The 16,433-nt window shown below is 43.4% G+C and overlaps 1 protein-coding gene across 2 annotated transcripts in view; it reads left to right on the top strand.

The window, feature by feature from the left end:
* Positions 1 to 16,433, top strand: part of LOC124776381 (protein O-mannosyl-transferase TMTC4-like) — a 138,922-nt gene that overhangs the window by 52,304 nt on the left and 70,185 nt on the right. For both annotated transcript variants that reach the window (XM_047251347.1, XM_047251346.1), the window contains one exon: positions 14,182 to 14,359. In XM_047251347.1, the coding sequence (XP_047107303.1) occupies positions 14,182 to 14,359 (178 nt within the window). The remainder of the gene's footprint in view (positions 1 to 14,181; positions 14,360 to 16,433) is intronic.

Below are 16,433 nucleotides of genomic sequence, written 5' to 3'. Positions count from 1 at the left end.
AACTTTATGAGTTTTTCTACGTATCTGTAGTGTGTCGTGACCATATGTCAATGAATGGAGCTACAGTGAATTTATGAAATCACTTCAATCATTTGTAATAGGCCTGTACATCATGATCGGTCAGAGTGCCCCCAGCGTTGGGCTGTTTGTCGCAAATGTAATAAAAAAGGTCACATTGCTAAAGTTTGCCACTCAGCCTCAAAATAATCAAAGGAAACAGGTACAGAGGACCTGGACGTTGACATTCAGGAAGTTTCATCGGGCCAGGCTCCTGACACATCGGCACGCAAACTCTTTATCAAGGTGTCGGTTCGGTCGCGCCGGTTACAACTGCAAGTAGATACGGGCGCGGCAGTTTCGTTGTTGAATGCACAAACTTATTCCGACCTTGGATCGCCCCCATTGGCGACAGTTTACCGGCATCTACGCAGTTATGGTAAACAGTTCATTCCCCTACTGGGTCAATTCACTACCGATGTAACTTACAAATCAGTCACTCGGCCTATTACTTTTATTGTTGTCAGTGATGCGAGCTCTGCTAACCTTTTTGGCCTGGATGCCTTTCAAGCTTTCAGTTTTTCTATCGCTGACACCATACAGTTGGTCTCCGAAGATGTTCTCTATCAATCATTGGAATCTTTGATCTCAGACTTTCCAGATATCTTTGAGGAGGGCCTGGGGCGTGTTTCAGATTTTGAAGCTCACTTAACGTTGAAGGCGTCGGCTCGCCCGCGTTTTCTACGTGCGAGGCAGATCCCCTTGGCTCTCCACGCTCAGGTAAAGGAAGAGCTAGACCGGCTGACAGCCCTAGGGGTCGTTCTTCCCATTTCTTCTAGTGAGTGGGCTTCGCCCCTCATTATTGTAAGGAAGCCCTCGGGAAAATTACGTCTTTGTGGCGATTTCAAGGCCACCATTAATTCCCAATTGGTGGTGGACACCTATCCTTTGCCTCGTGCTGATGAGTTGTTCTCTGCCGTGGCGGGAGGCCAATATTTTTCGAAAATCGATCTTTCGGAGGCTTATCATCAGATACCACTTGATGAGAACTCCAAACAGCCGGCGGTCGTCAACACCCTGTTTGGCCTTTACCAATACCAGCGGTTGGCCTTTGGAATATCCAGTGCCCCGGTGATATTCCAGCGTTATCTTGAGCACGTCACGTCGACAATCCCTCATTGTATTAATTACCTGGATGACATAATTGTCACGGGCAGCAGTATGAAGGAACACTTGCACGACCTTCGCACCCTCTTTCTCAAATTCAGGTCTGTGGGCTTGCATTGCAACCTGCATAAGTCAAACTTCTTCCAGCCGTCCATTGAGTATGTGGGCTACACCATCTCTTGGCACGGCATCCAGCCACTAGGAAGTTTGGTCCAAGGTATCGTCGACCTTCCTCGGCCCGCTTCGCTGAAAGAGTTACAAGCTTTTTTAGGCAAGATAGCCTATTACCACCGGTTCATTCCCAGGGCTTCCACCATAGCCCGCCCCTGTACTGCCTTCTGTGCAAGGGTGTTCCTTTTGATTGGTTGCCTGCATGCGAGCGAGCGTTCACCTCGTTGAAGGGCCTCCTCACGTCAGCGCCTTGTTTGGCTACTTTTGACCCCCATAAGCCGTTGGTCCTGGCTACAGATGCTTCGCAGTATGGGGTGGAGGCGGTCCTGGCCCATCGCAACGCAGATGGTTCTGAGCAACCACTGGTGTTTGCGTCTAAAACTCTTAGTCCCATGCAGGCCCATTACTCCAAGGTGGAAAAAGAGGCTTTGGCCATTGTCTACGCTGTTACCAAGTTTCACCCTTTCTTTTATGGCACGAAGTTTCAGTTAATCACTGACCATAAGCCATTAATATCGTTATTTGGCCCCGCCTCTCAGATTCCGGATAGGGCGGCCCACAGACTACAGCGCTGGGCCTTGTTCCTCTCTAAGTACCATTATGACATTCATTTTCGCCCTACCAGACAGCATGCCAACGCCGACGCTCTTTCCCGTCTTCCGGTGGGCCCGGATCCTACGTTCGATCGAGAGGAGATTATGTGTTTTCATTTGGATGTGGTGTCCTGCCAAGCGGTTGATGGCTTCCTGATCACTAGTTCTCGAGTCGCCAGGGAAACGGCAGCTGACCCGGTTCTCCGGCAAGTAGTTCGCCTCATTCAGCAGGGGTGGTCATCCCACCCTCCAGGCCGGGCCTCAGACCCTCTTCGTAATTATTTTATTCTACGAGACTGCCTCTCGGTCTTGGAAGGAGTTCTCCTTCTGCCTACCAATGATACAGCTCCTCGTGTGGTTGTTCCTGCAAGTTTACGAAGGGAGGTCCTCACGTTATTACATGCGGGGCACTGGGGTGTTTCCCGTACTAAAACCTTGGCTCGCAGACATGTGTACTGGCCCGGTATTGACAGAGAAATTGAGCACTTGGTGGCTGCCTGTTCCCAGTGCGCGAGCCAACAGGCATCTCCCAGGGCAACGTTCTCTTCATGGCTGCCGGCAACCCAAGCATGGGAACGTGTTCACGTCGATTTTGCGGGCCCGTTTCTCAGTGGCTTTTGGCTCATTGTCATTGATGCTTATTCCCGATTCCCATATGTGGTTCGCTGCTCCTCAACCACTTCAGAAGTTGCAATCCAGGCACTAGCAAAAATCTTTTCTGTGGAAGGTCTGCCAATCACCCTGGTCTCGGACAATGGACCGCAGTTTATTTCGCAGACCTTCCAGGATTTTTGTAGGCGCTTCGGTATTCGGCACGTTTGCTCTCCCCCCTTCCATCCACAATCAAATGGGGAAGCCGAGTGCATGGTGCGCACATGAAAAAGTATGTGCACGAATTTCCTGCGGAGCAAGCATTGACGTTTTTCCTGACGGCATATTGGACCACACCAATGGGAGAACGTAGCCCCGCAGAGCTCCTCCATGGGCGCCAACCTAGGACTCTGCTGCACCTCCTCCGGCCTGGTCCTCGCCAGTCTTCGCAAAACGGAGAACCTGGCTTTCCACTGGGTATGTTGGTGTGGGCCCGTGGGTTTGGTCGCAATCCACGTTGGATACCGGCGGTGGTCCTGCGCCGAAATGGCCGCTGGCTCTATACCTTGCAGGCAGGGGACCGGGTGGTACGTCGTCACCAAAATCAGCTATGTCCACGTTTGGGCACCCACCCTCCGACCTCTCGGACACCGGCTTCCCCATTGCCGGCACCCGTGTTGGTTTCTCAGGGGACGTTACCGCCTCTCCCCGCTGTGACTCTGCCACACTGCGATGGTTCTCAGCCTTGGCAGCCTCCAGTAGCTCCAGCACCGGCATCGCCATCGTTCGAGATGCCCCAGTGAGAGCCGGCCCACCTTGCAGGCCCAGTTTCTCAGGAGGCTGGTTCACCTGTGGTCGCCCCTTCCCCATCGTCCCTGCCGCTGGGTCTTGCCCCTCCTGAGGTGGAACAGGATCCGGAGTTCTACAGTTTGTCACCCGTTCTGTCCCGGGCTCCGGTGGTGGGATGACGGGGGCCTCTTCATGTGGGTCACTTCCAGCCGTATTCGAAGGTTCCGGCTCGAGGGTTGGCAGATCCCCTCGACTCCGGTCTTCCAATGGATGTGGAGGTCATCGCTCCTCCTCGACGCTCCACCTTCCGACGCAGTGGATCACAATGGCTTCACCCCCCCGAAGGAGGAGGAGTGCAGTAGCCACCAGAAAGATCGCGGGAGGCGCACATCAGCATGGCGCGTCACGGACGGTAGTTGTCTCTAGTGGAGTCCCGTCCACCAGAGGGCACGCGAGAATTCGGACACGACCTCTGCCGGCGTAACAACAACAACTCAGGCAGCACGGGCTGTGCCCAGTCAGTTAACATCGGGCCTGCCTAGGACACAGTCCCGATCTATGCTAAGTGAAGTGATACGTAAACGTGAACAGTGTTACTACACACACACACACACACAAACACACACACACATTCACACAGGTACAACTGACGCACATGATCACTTGTCTCTGAGTCTGGCCTTCTGTCAGTGGCCAGAGACAGTGGTCACTTGAATTGTGCTTATGTGAAAATATATATATATATATATATATATATATATATATATATATATATATATATATATATATATATATATATATATATATATATATATATATATATATATATATATATATATATATATATATATATATATATATATATGTGTGTGTGTGTGTGTGTGTGTGTGTGTGTGTGTGTGTGTGTACACATTGCTAAAATTATTATGAGGAGCATGTATTAAAAATAATTTTCACAAAGCCTATGTTACAAAGAGATAATGTAGGAGCTGTTTCTTTTTCTCACATCTATACTAAATGCACTCTCCATAAACTGGATAGTTCATAAAATCTGCTATGGAAAAAGTTTATGAGAAATTTGTAACATTACAATACCTACTTTATTATGAAGTGGAACTGGGGTGGGGGGAGTTCCTTTCTTTCTCTCACTTACACAATATTTGTGCCAAGGGCATTTTATTCGTCACAGAGTCTGATCCTCTTTCCTTGATCAGATATTGGTGAGCCCTGTATCAGGTTTACATAAATAGTCCATACCTGCAAAATATGGAATGTCTAAGCCAAACAATCACAATTTTACACTCAATAAGGAAGAAAGGTTACACATGTTCCTTCTAGTCATCTATACCTTTTTTTCTTTTCATCGTAATTGGTACTTGTTCACAAATACAATCAGGTGGAATTTCTTGAATTACACAGTATATCTCGTAGTAATTTTCCTCCACAAAACTATTATTCACTATTAATTTTTTCAGTAAAAAATAAATTATTCAGCAAAACTTCCACATTTGATAATGTTACTCAACAAAAGTATTAATTAGTATCAGTCCAGATTGATGAAGATGTCATCAGTGAACCTCAACAAGACTAGGGGTTGGAAGTTGTGGGAGGCTAGGAAGGTTTCCTCTAGAAGGCCCGTAAGCAGGTTGTCATTGGAGGGTGCCTTATGGATTCATGTTGCTGTGCCACAGATTTGTGTATATAGCTTCCTTTCAAAGGAGAAATAGTTGTGTGTTAGGATAAGGTAAGTAATATGTATGGGAAATAAGGTAGTGGGGTTTGGAGTCTAAAGGACTTTGAGAGAAGTAGTGGTCAATAACGGCAAGGCCGTGGGCGTGAGGGATGTCGGTGTATGTGGAAGTGGCATCAACAGTGATGAGTAGGGACCCAGAAGGTAAAGCAGTGGTGATGGTGGAGAGTCATTGCAGGCTAGCCTGCCTCATCAAATACACTAACCAATTCCTTCACCAAATCTCCACTAACCCCACTCCATTTAACTCTTCGATCCCTACTTGTCACTGTTGAAGCCGCCTCTATGCACCCCAGCATCCCTCATGCCCATGACATTGCTGCTATTGAACACTATCTCTCCCTGTGTCCTTCAGACTCCAAACCCACTACATGATTCCTTACACACCTTGCCAACTATATCCTGACACACAGCAACATTTCCTATGAGGGGAAGGTATACAAACAAATCCATGGCCCAGCCATGGGCACCCAGCAGGCATCCTTCCATGCCAACTTGTTTATGGCCCATCTAAAGGAAACCTTCCTAGCTTCCTGGAAAATAAACCTAGACTGGTTTGGGTTAACTGATGATATGTTCATGATCTAGACTCAGGGCCAGGACACACTATTCTCACTCCTTCACAACCTCAACACCTTCTCTTCTGTTCCATCTTCTTCACCTGATCCTCCTCAACTCAATGTGCCACATTCCTGGATGTTGACCTTCACCTCTCTGATGGCTCTGGTCCACAACTCTGTCCACATTAAACCCACTAACTACAAACAGTACCAGCATTTAACATCTGGCAGCATACTTTCCACATACAAAAAAAAAATCCTCACTTACGGACTAGCCACCCATGTACAACATATCTGCTGTAATGAGAACTTTCTTGCCAAGTATGCTGAAGATCTCACAAAGACCTAAGACAGGAACTATCCCCCTCCCCACACTAGTCCACAAACAGATCCAATATGCTCACCGCCCCCCCCCCCCCCCCACCCCATGAACCATGGACCTTGCCGTTGGTGAGGAGGCTTGCATGCCTCAGTGATACAGATAGCCTTACTGTAGGTGCAACCACAATGGAGGGGTATCTGTTGAGAGGCCAGACAAACATGTGGTTCCTGAAGAGGAGCAGCAGCCTTTTTACTAGTTGCAGGGGCAACAGTCTGGATAATTAACTGCCTTGCTGTGCTGGTACTGTGAACGGCTGAAAGCAAGGGGAGACTACAGCTGTAATTTTTCCCAAGGGCATGCAGCTTTACTGTATGGTTAAATGATGATGGCGTCCTCTTGGTAAAATATTCCGGAGGTAAAATAGTCCCCCATTCGGATCTGCGGGCAGGGACTACTCAGGAGGACATTGTTATCAGGAGAAAGAAAAGTGGCATTTTACAAATCGGAGTGTGGAATGTCACATCCCTTAATCGGGCAGGTAGGTTGGAAAATTTAAAAAGGGAAATGGATAGGTTCAAGTTAGATATAGTGGGAATTAGTGAAGTTCGATGGCAGGAGGAACAAGACTTCTGGTCAGGTGAATACAGGGTTATAAATACAAAATCAAATAGAGGTAATGCAGGAGTAGGTTTAATAATGAATAAAAAAATAGGAGTGCGGGTTAGCTACTACAAACAGCATAGTGAACGCATTATTGTGGCCAAGATAGACACAAAGCCCATGCCTACTACAGTAGTACAAGTTTATATGCCAACTAGCTCTGCAGATGATGAAGAAATTGATGAAATGTATGACAAGATAAAAGAAATTATTCAGGTAGTGAAGGGAGACGAAAATTTAATAGTCATGGGTGACTGGAATTCGTCAGTAGGAAAAGGGAGAGAAGGAAACATAGTAGGTGAATATGGATTGGGGGGAAGAAATGAAAGAGGAAGCCGCCTTGTAGAATTTTGCACAGAGCATAACTTAATCACAGCTAACACTTGGTTCAAGAATCATAAAAGGAAGTTGTGTACCTGGAAGAATCCTGGAGATACTAAAAGGTATCAGACAGACTATATAATGGTAAGACAGAGATTTAGGAACCAGGTTTTAAATTGTAAGACATTTCCAGGGGCAGATGTGGACTCTGACCACAATCTATTGGTTATAAACTGTAGATTAAAACTGAAGAAACTGCAAAAAGGTGGGAATTTGAGGAGATGGGACCTGGATAAACTGAAAGAACCAGAGGTTGTAGAGAGCTTCAGGGAACAATTGAGAAGAATGGGGGAAAGAAATACAGTAGAAGAAGAATGGGTAGCTTTGAGAGATGAAATAGTGAAGGTAGCAGAGGATCAAGTAGGTAAAAAGACGAGGGCTAATAGAAATCCTTGGGTAACAGAAGAGATATTGAATGTAATTGATGAAAGGAGAAAATATAAAAATGCAGTAAATGAAGCAGGCAAAAAGGAATACAAGCATCTCAAAAATGAGATCAACAGGAAGTGCAAAATGGCTAAGCAGGGATGGCTAGAGGACAAATGTGAGGATGTAGAGACATGTATCACTAGGGGGTAAGATAGATACTGCCTACAGCAAAATTAAAGAGACATTTGGAGAAAAGAGAACCACTTACATGAATATCAAGAGCTCAGATGGAAACCCAGTTCTAAGCAAAGACGGGAGAGCAGAAAGGTGGAAGGAGTAGAGAGGTCTATACAAGGGAGATGTTCTTGAGGACAATATTATGGAAATGGAAGAGCATGTAGATGAAGACGAAATGGGAGGTATGATACTGCGTGAAGAGTTTGACAGAGCACTGAAAGACCTGAATCGAAACAAGGCCCCGGGAGTAGACAACATTCCATTAGAACTACTGACAGCCTTGGGAGAGCCAGGCCTAACAAAACTCAACCATCTAGTGGGCAAGATGTATGAGACAGGAGAAATACCCTCAGACTTCAAGAAGAATATAATAATTCCAATCACAAAAAAAGCAGGTATTGACAGATGTGAAAATTACCGAACTATCAGTTTAATAAGCCATGGGTGCAAAATACTAACATAAATTCTTTACAGACGAATGGAAAAACTGGTAGAAGCCAACCTTGAGGAAGATTAGTTTGGATTCCGTAGAAATGTTGGAACACGTGAGGCAATACTGACCTACGACTTATCTTAGAAAATAGATTAAGGAAAGGCAAACCTACATTTCTAGCATTTGTAGACTTAGAGAAAGCTTTTGACAACGCTGACTGGAATACTCTCTTTCAAATTCTGAAGGTGGCAGGGGTAAAATACAGGGAGCGAAAGGCTATTTAAAATTTGTACAGAAACTAGATGGCAGTTATAAGAGTCGAGGGGCATGAAAGGGAAGCAGTGGTTGGGAAGGGAGTGAGACAGGGTTGTAGCCTATCCCCAATGTTATTCAATCTGTATACTGAGCAAGCAGTAAAGGAAGCAAAAGAAAAACTCGGAATAGGTATTAAAATCCATGGAGAAGAAATAAAAACTTCGAGGTTCGCTGATGACATTGTAATTCTGTCAGAGACAGCGAAGGACCTGGAAGGGCAGCTGAATGGAATGGACAGTGTCTTGAGAGGAGGGTATAAGATGAACATCAACCAAAGCAAAACGAGGATAATGGAAAGTAGTCAAATTAAATCGGGTGATGCTGGGGGAATTACATTAGGAAATGAGATGCTTAAAGTAGTAAAGGAGTTTTGCTATTTGGGGAGCAAAATAACTGATGACAGTCAAAGTAGGAAGGATATAAAATGTAGACTGGCAATGGCAAGGAAAGCGTTTCTGAAGAAGAGAAATTTGTTAACATCGAGTATAGATTTAAGTGTCAGGAATTCGTTTCTGAAAGTATTTGTATGGAGCGTAGCCTTGTACGGAAGTGAAATGTGGATGATAAATAGTTTAGACAAGAATAGAAGCTTTCGAAATGTGGTGCTACAGAAGAATGCTGAAGATTAGATGGGTAGATCACATAACTAATGAGGAGGTATTGAATAGAATTGGAGAGAAGAGAAATTTGTGGCACAACTTGACTAGAAGAAGGGATCGGTTGGTAGGGTATATTCTGAGGCATCAAGGGATCACCAATTTAGTATCGGAGGGCAATGTGGAGGGTAAAAATCATAGAGGGAGACCAAGAGATGAATACACTAAACAGATTCAGAAGGATGTAGGTTGAAGTAGGTACTGGGAGATGAAGAAGCTTGCACAGGATAGAGTAGCATGGAGAGCTGCATCAAACCAGTCTCTGGATTGAAGACCACAACAACGACAACGTGTTCACACATCCCCAATCCTCCGCCCAGCCCCACAAATCAGCTACAAAGTAGCACCCCCTCGTCATCCAGTATCACCCTGGACTAGAACTACTGAACCACATCCTTCACCAGGATTTTGATTATCTATCATCATGCACTGCAGTGAGAGACATCCTACCCAAGATCCTTACCAGTCATCCTAAAGTGGTGTTGACTCCCCCATGCATCCTACACAACATCCTAGTTCATCCCTGTGCCATTCCCACTCTCAACCTCTGCCACAGGGATCACATCCTCGGGAGACCCAGATGCAAGACATGGCAAATCCACCCATGCAGCACATCCAACTACAGTACTGTCACAGGTTTATCCTACCCCATCAGATGCTGGACCACCTGTGAAAGCAGTCATGTTATATGCCAACTCTGCTGCCAATACTGCACAGCTTTTTATGTCAGCATGACTAACAGCCAACTGTCCAGCTGGATGAATGACCAGCAACAAACTGTGGCCAAGAAGAAAGTTGACTACCCAGCAGTTCAACATGCAGCTGAGCCTACATGCTCAATTTCAGTAGCTGTTTCACAACCCGGGCCATCTGGATCCTTTCCTCCACCCCAACTTCTCTGAACTTGCAGCACACCCTTTGCTCCCGTAATCACCGTGGTCTCAGCTCCAGATACCTGCAGGTCCCACATCTGCCACACAACAGTTTCCCCTTCCTCGGACCTATTGCCCTCTCTCAATTCACATCCTAATGTCACCTTCAGCATTCTCCGCTGGCTCTGACACCTGTGCATTACATACCTAACCCGTGCAACTGCCACCCCTCCTTCCATGTTTGTAGCCAGCAGAGCAGCTGCCTCCCTTCGAGCTGCTATCCGCCCACCCAAACCCTCCCTGCCCCCCCCTTTCCCCCTCCCCTCCCCCCCCCCCCCCTCCCCGGTTATCTAACCTGACACAAATCCCACCTGAACATAGTCCACCTGATGAACTGCAGTACTGGAATATTTGTGTGTGTGTGTGTGTGTGTGTGTGTGTGTGTGTGTGTGTGTGTGTGTGTGGGTGGGTGGGTGGGTGGGTGGGTTTGTGTTGTATTTGTATCTCTTACTCCAAAAGCTAGCAAGTTTTCATTATTTTGTGTTTGTGCCCATTGACGACTCAATAATCAATGCTTTTGATATTTGGTGAGTGGTCTCCAAAGTAGGTAACAAGGTGGGCTAAAAACTAGTAACTCCGAATATTTTGTATGTTAACTCTTAAATCTTTTTAAATAAAACAAATGTTATTAACATTGTACATCTTAAATCTTTACATCTACAGATTTATCTCTCAACTTATTCACCCTGCCAACAAACATGTTTCTCCCAATGAGAGACCAATTTGTTGTACGTCACTGTAGAATGTTTGACTTAGTTGATGGAGCCACAACATCACATTTGCTTGCACTATTTCATTATTTTAAGTATTTGAAACAGATGAAAATCTAAAAATCTGACAGAGCCAAGTCGGGACTGTATGGAGGATGTTCAGTGACAGGTGAACTCAAGGTGTTGGATTGTTGCAGGTGTCGTAGCACTCATGTATGATCTGGCATTGTCAAGCTGAAGGATGTGGTATAACACGTTCTTCTGCCTCTTCAACTCAATCTTATGAAAGTTGCTGGTTTAAAAACATCGTTTAGGTGGTTAGCACGTAAGAAATATCCACTGTGCATGCTTCGGTTTTGGTTTGTGCAGAGAAGATTCGAGAATCATGAGCACGGGATATCAGTGAGGTGTGATGCTGTTAAGAGTCTCTGCTTGCTCTGGATGTGATGTTTATGCTTTGGTGTCATGGCTTGGCAGTGTTGTGGAAAGCACAGAGGAAACACTTCTGCTGACAATATGAACATCCAAAAACATCTGATAGAAGCTGTGGAAAAATGTCACTCTCTTATGTACTGTTCAGAGATACAGTTCAGATACATTCTTCTGAGTAATGACAGATTTGTTACCACTCATAATTATTGCATACAAGAACAACTAAGTACAGGGGAATTCTCTAAAAGACAGTTACGCCATTTCATAATGAGTTGGTGTAGTTGTGGGCTCTCTTATAGCCCTTGACCTTTTGCAGCTGGAAACAAAGTCCCATGGCACAATTAGTGGCACTGAATAGTAGGTCCACTGCTTCAAGAAAGAATGAGAAGGCAACCTAAAATCTTCAGTAAGGTAAAAGTACTCTTGAACAACATCGAAGTGACAGATCAATTGAGAACTTAGATACAGCCCATAACTAGGTACTCTATAGAAACACTTCAAGGAGAGAAACTTCCTGGCAGATTAAAACTGTGTGCTGCACTTTGCACAAGTGCTAGAGCACTTGCCTGCAAAAGGCAAAGGTGTTGAGTTTGAGTCATGGTCCATCATACACTTTTAATCTGCTAGGAAGTTTCATATCAGTGCACACCCTGCTGTAGAGTTAAAATCTCACTCTGGACTTCAAGGAGAGGTTGCTACATGTGTGGATGAATTCTTCAAATTTGAAACTTGATTGCAACACACTGTTTCTTATGCCCCTACATAGTTACGATACAACAGCAATGTTAGGTGCTACAGTTGGGAGCCCTGTAGCAGCAGAGGGCTGCAAATATGTAGACATGAAGAATAAAGATGTAGAATGTTAATAACATTTGTTTTATTTAAAAGGCTTTAAGAGTTTTCACATAAAAAAATAAAGAAATATTACTTTCTACCATTCCCTCATTCATTGTACCAGAATGTTCCTACTGTAATTAGAAGCTAATAACTTGTCATTTTTTTTACATTTTCTGTTGTTTGTTAGTTGCAACTATATTCTTGAAGATGTTGTCCATCTATGCAACTTAATAAAATGTGGTTTGTTTTATGCTATACACTTTTCAGTTGTATCTGTTTATGAAGCATCTTCAGTGCCCTGTGATACATGTGTGTATGATGTATATAATAATTGCATTATGTAATGATTCAGATATGTTGCTACCTTACAGTTTTTTGTTATTCTTCAATTTTTGGGAAAGAAGCAATTTGTGGGCACAATTTTCATAAGGTTAATTTAACATTTGGTTAACATTATGAAAATTGTGCTCCAAAAAGTTGTCTATTACTTGAAAATATGAGAATAACAAAAAAAGCTGTACTATAGCAACAGATGTGAATTATTATACAACACCATTATTATATTCATAAAACAAACTTGTACATAAGCCATTGAAGATGTTACAAGACACAAAACAAACAACCTTTCATTTACTTGCATCGTTATATCACATTTCTAACAGTCAATTATTGATAAAATTATTTAATTGGATAGATAAAGAATCTACTCACCAAGTGGTAGCAGAACACACACATAAAAGACTGTTGTGATTGGCAAGCTTTTGGAGCCAGTGGCTCCTTCATCCAGCAGAAGGGTTGAAGGGGGAGGAAGAAGGGTGAAGGAAAAGGACTGGAGAGGTCTAGGAAAAGGGGTATAATTTGGGAAAGTAACCCAGAACTGCAGGTCAGAGGAGACTTACCGTACAGGATGAGAAGGAAAGACTGATTATTGGGGACTGCATCAGATGAGATTTGGAAACCTGAGAGCTTAAAGTCTTCTGACCCATGGTCCTGGGTAACGTTCCCAAAATCTACCCCTTTTCCTAGACCTCTCCAGTCTTTTTCCTTCATCCTTCTTCCTTCCCCTTCACCACTTCTGTCTGAAGAAGAAGCCACTGGCTCCGAAAGCTTGCCAATCACAACAGTATTTTATGTGTGGGTGCTGCCGCTTCTGGGTGTGTAGATTTTTTATCTATCCAATTAAATAACATCTCTAACAGGGATTTAGATTTTAGGCCACATAGCTTAAATGTTGTTCTTTTAGGAAAGAAAGAGGTGCACTTAGCAATGGAGAAGGTAAAATATAATACACAGATGACACTGTAGGGAAGGAAATATTATGCAGAATTTGTATCAAGAGAGGCACACAGTGCACAAATGGAATAGCTAATAAGCGTGACTGTAAAATGTTCCTTTTCTGTACCATACACACTACCCTCAGTTCTTCCACTAATAGAGAGTTCAGACGGACTCCTTTTCACCAGCTCTTATACATCATATACTGGTACATATGTTTTCCAGTATATCCATGTGTTTTCCAGTTTCATGTCTGCCTTGTTTTCTTGATGAACGACCTATTCCAGATGTTTCTAAAGCAAGAGATTCCATGTCTCTTAACCTACTTTTGTTTGATTGTGTATAGAAGACTTTAACTCAGATTCTTCCTGCATCAGCAGTCAAAGTGCTCCTCTTCTGCCTACGTAGCACTGATTCACATTATGATATTATTGTTATTTTACATTTATCAGAAATATGGAGCAACACAATGGAAAATGATATTGGAACCCATATCTTATTCACCACAGGAAAGCCCCAGAAAATGTTGTTTTCTTTCTCTCTTCTGGATGCTCACAATTTACTTCAAAATGAAAACACATGTCACCGCCCATGGTCCATACAGAAATGATTTCAGAACTTCATCATATACATTTACTTCCAGACATGTTTTTATATAATTTTTAGGTCTTCACATTTGCGCCATGGGTCTCATTTTAGACAAAATGCTTTGCAGTCTCCCAGTACTCCACGGAAGTCTTCATAGACTATTACATTATCTGCTGACTCAGTACAATATGTTTACCTCTCACACATTGGCTCACAATACAAATGATCAACAACAAAAACATAAAATGAAACAATATAGTAAGTGAATGTTGGTGCAGGCTGTAGATGCAGAATGCAGTTACTATATACACAACCGACAAAGAGGATTGTTGCCCATTTATTGAACATGCACTAATACCCCATTAAAGCAGCACTTTACCTAACTCATTGATTTACTTGAATATTGTTTTTTACAGGTGCATGATCTTGAGTCTGGGACTGCTAGTGATTCCATTCCTCCCAGCTTCAAATATATTCTTCCGTGTGGGTTTTGTTGTGGCTGAGCGTGTTCTTTACCTCCCAAGTGCTGGCCATTGCATGCTTATTGTGATAGGCCTTCGACAGCTGGCCCAAGTTGATAGATCACTAGCACGGGTAATATGTACTACTAATGCTATTAGTTGTCTCTGTTTCTTACGAGGTCTGTTCAAAAATGCCGGAACGTTCGTAATTTCTCACCAGTGGTGAGTTGGAGCAAAATGTAGCTGTCATCCCTTCACATGCCTTTATTTAAAGTGAACTGCCAGAAGTTTCATTGTTGTTTGTCTGTTAGTTATTGATCAGTGCTATAGTGCGCAGAACATTGTGTCACACAGGTTTCAAACTTTGAGATGGCAGAGCTAGAGGAGCAATGCATCTGCATTAAATTTTGCATGAAACTCAAGAAAACCTCTACAGAGACACACCAAATGGTGCAGAAAGGCTACAGTGATGAGTGCTTAAGCCATACTCAGTGTTGCAAGTGGTTCACATGGTTTAAAAGTGGCCAGTTGGAAGTTAAAGATGACCCTTGTTCAGGATGCTCTTCAATATCTGCTGACGATGCTCATGTCAGGAATGTCAACAAAATTGTGCGTGCCAGTAGAAGACTGACTGTCCAAGAGATTTCAGAAGAATGTAACGTTTCAGTTGGATCATGTCATGAAATCCTGATACAGCATCTCGTCCCACGGCTCATGAGTCAAGACCGGAAAGATTTTCCCCTCACAGTCTGTGAAGATCTTTTGGATTGCGCAAATGAGAACAAGAAGATGTTCCTTAAAAGAATTAGAGTGTTGATGAGATGTGGGTCTATGGATATGATGTTAAAACCAAGGTTCAGTCTTCACAATGAGTCGGGAAAGTTTCTCCATGACTAAAAGAAGCTCGTCAAGTCAGGTCAAATCTCAAAGGCATGCTGATAATTTACTTTAAAGGATTAGTTCATCATGAATTTGTGCCACAGAGACAAACTGATAATTGATGGTACTGTCAGAATGTCTTGCGATGCCTGTCAGAGAATGTGAGAAGGAAATGGTTTGCAATGTGGCGAGACAGTTCATGGCTCTTGCATCATGATAACACACCCACACATTCATCCCTGTTGGTGCGTGACTATTGCACAAAAGACAAAATCACTGTCCTGCCTCATCCTCTGTACTGTCCAGATCTGGCTCTGCAAACTTTTTTTTATTTCCAAAGTTGAAAGCCCCTTTAAAAGGGCAGAGATTTATAACAATAGACAAGATAATAGAAAATTTGTTGGTGGCACTTCACCTGATCCAGCAAGAGGTGTACCAAGACTGCTTCTGGAAGGGGAAATGGTGTTGGGAGTGGTGTATTAGTTGTGGAGGAGAGTATTTCGAAGGAGATCATATAAAATAAGTGAAAGGTAAGCAATGAAAAAAATTGTGGACAAAGTTCAGGCATTTTTTGAACAAGCCTCATATAAACTAAAATTTATTTGTCTCTGCGACTTTCATAAGTTTCAGAAAAGTATGGAAAAAATCCAGTTTTGTTGTCAAACCTTTATTATGATAACATGAATATAGAGTTCTCTTCTTATTCTACCTTCTAGTGAGTACAAAGGTTTATGTTTAGCCACCATTGCTTAAATAAAAACATACATTTAGTACTTAAAACCCGTTGGTTACTTCTGTTCCCACTCATTGTATTTTGATAAAGTAAATGTTAAATGCTTGTTGTACAGAATAACATCTATAGGGTTTCTGTGAGGTGTCACAGAAAATGTAATAACTTGATACCTTGTATTGAATAGCCAACTGGAGAAAATCAGGCAGGCCACGTGTTTTCAGCAAGGAGTTCAAGTTTCTTCTCATGCCCAAATTATCCACTTCTTTGGGCTGTGCAAGGTATTGTTACTTTGTGCCCTCACAATTTTGACACTAGAAACATTTTATCTATTGTGAAATTTAAAACTTTCTGGTGTACAGATTGTTTCATAAAATTTTGAGTGAACTGCTGGACGTATGCAACTTGCTGCCATGATATTTTGGCACAGAGACTTATGGCCATCTTCAGGTGAATACAGACAAAAATGCACTGAGCTTTTGTATTTAAGACCCAGGCAGCACATGTGTGGTGTATCCAGTTGGTGTTGCAAAAATGCTGCATAGGCATATGCATTTCTGCTGCAAGTCCATGTGCTGTGGTGTGTGCCATCTGTGGT

The sequence above is a fragment of the Schistocerca piceifrons genome, chromosome 2 (genome assembly GCF_021461385.2).
Source record: "Schistocerca piceifrons isolate TAMUIC-IGC-003096 chromosome 2, iqSchPice1.1, whole genome shotgun sequence".
In the NCBI taxonomy this organism is placed as follows: domain Eukaryota; kingdom Metazoa; phylum Arthropoda; class Insecta; order Orthoptera; family Acrididae; genus Schistocerca; species Schistocerca piceifrons.
The sequence above is the reverse complement of the archived record's forward strand: the minus strand, read 5'-3'. Positions and strand labels throughout refer to the sequence as shown.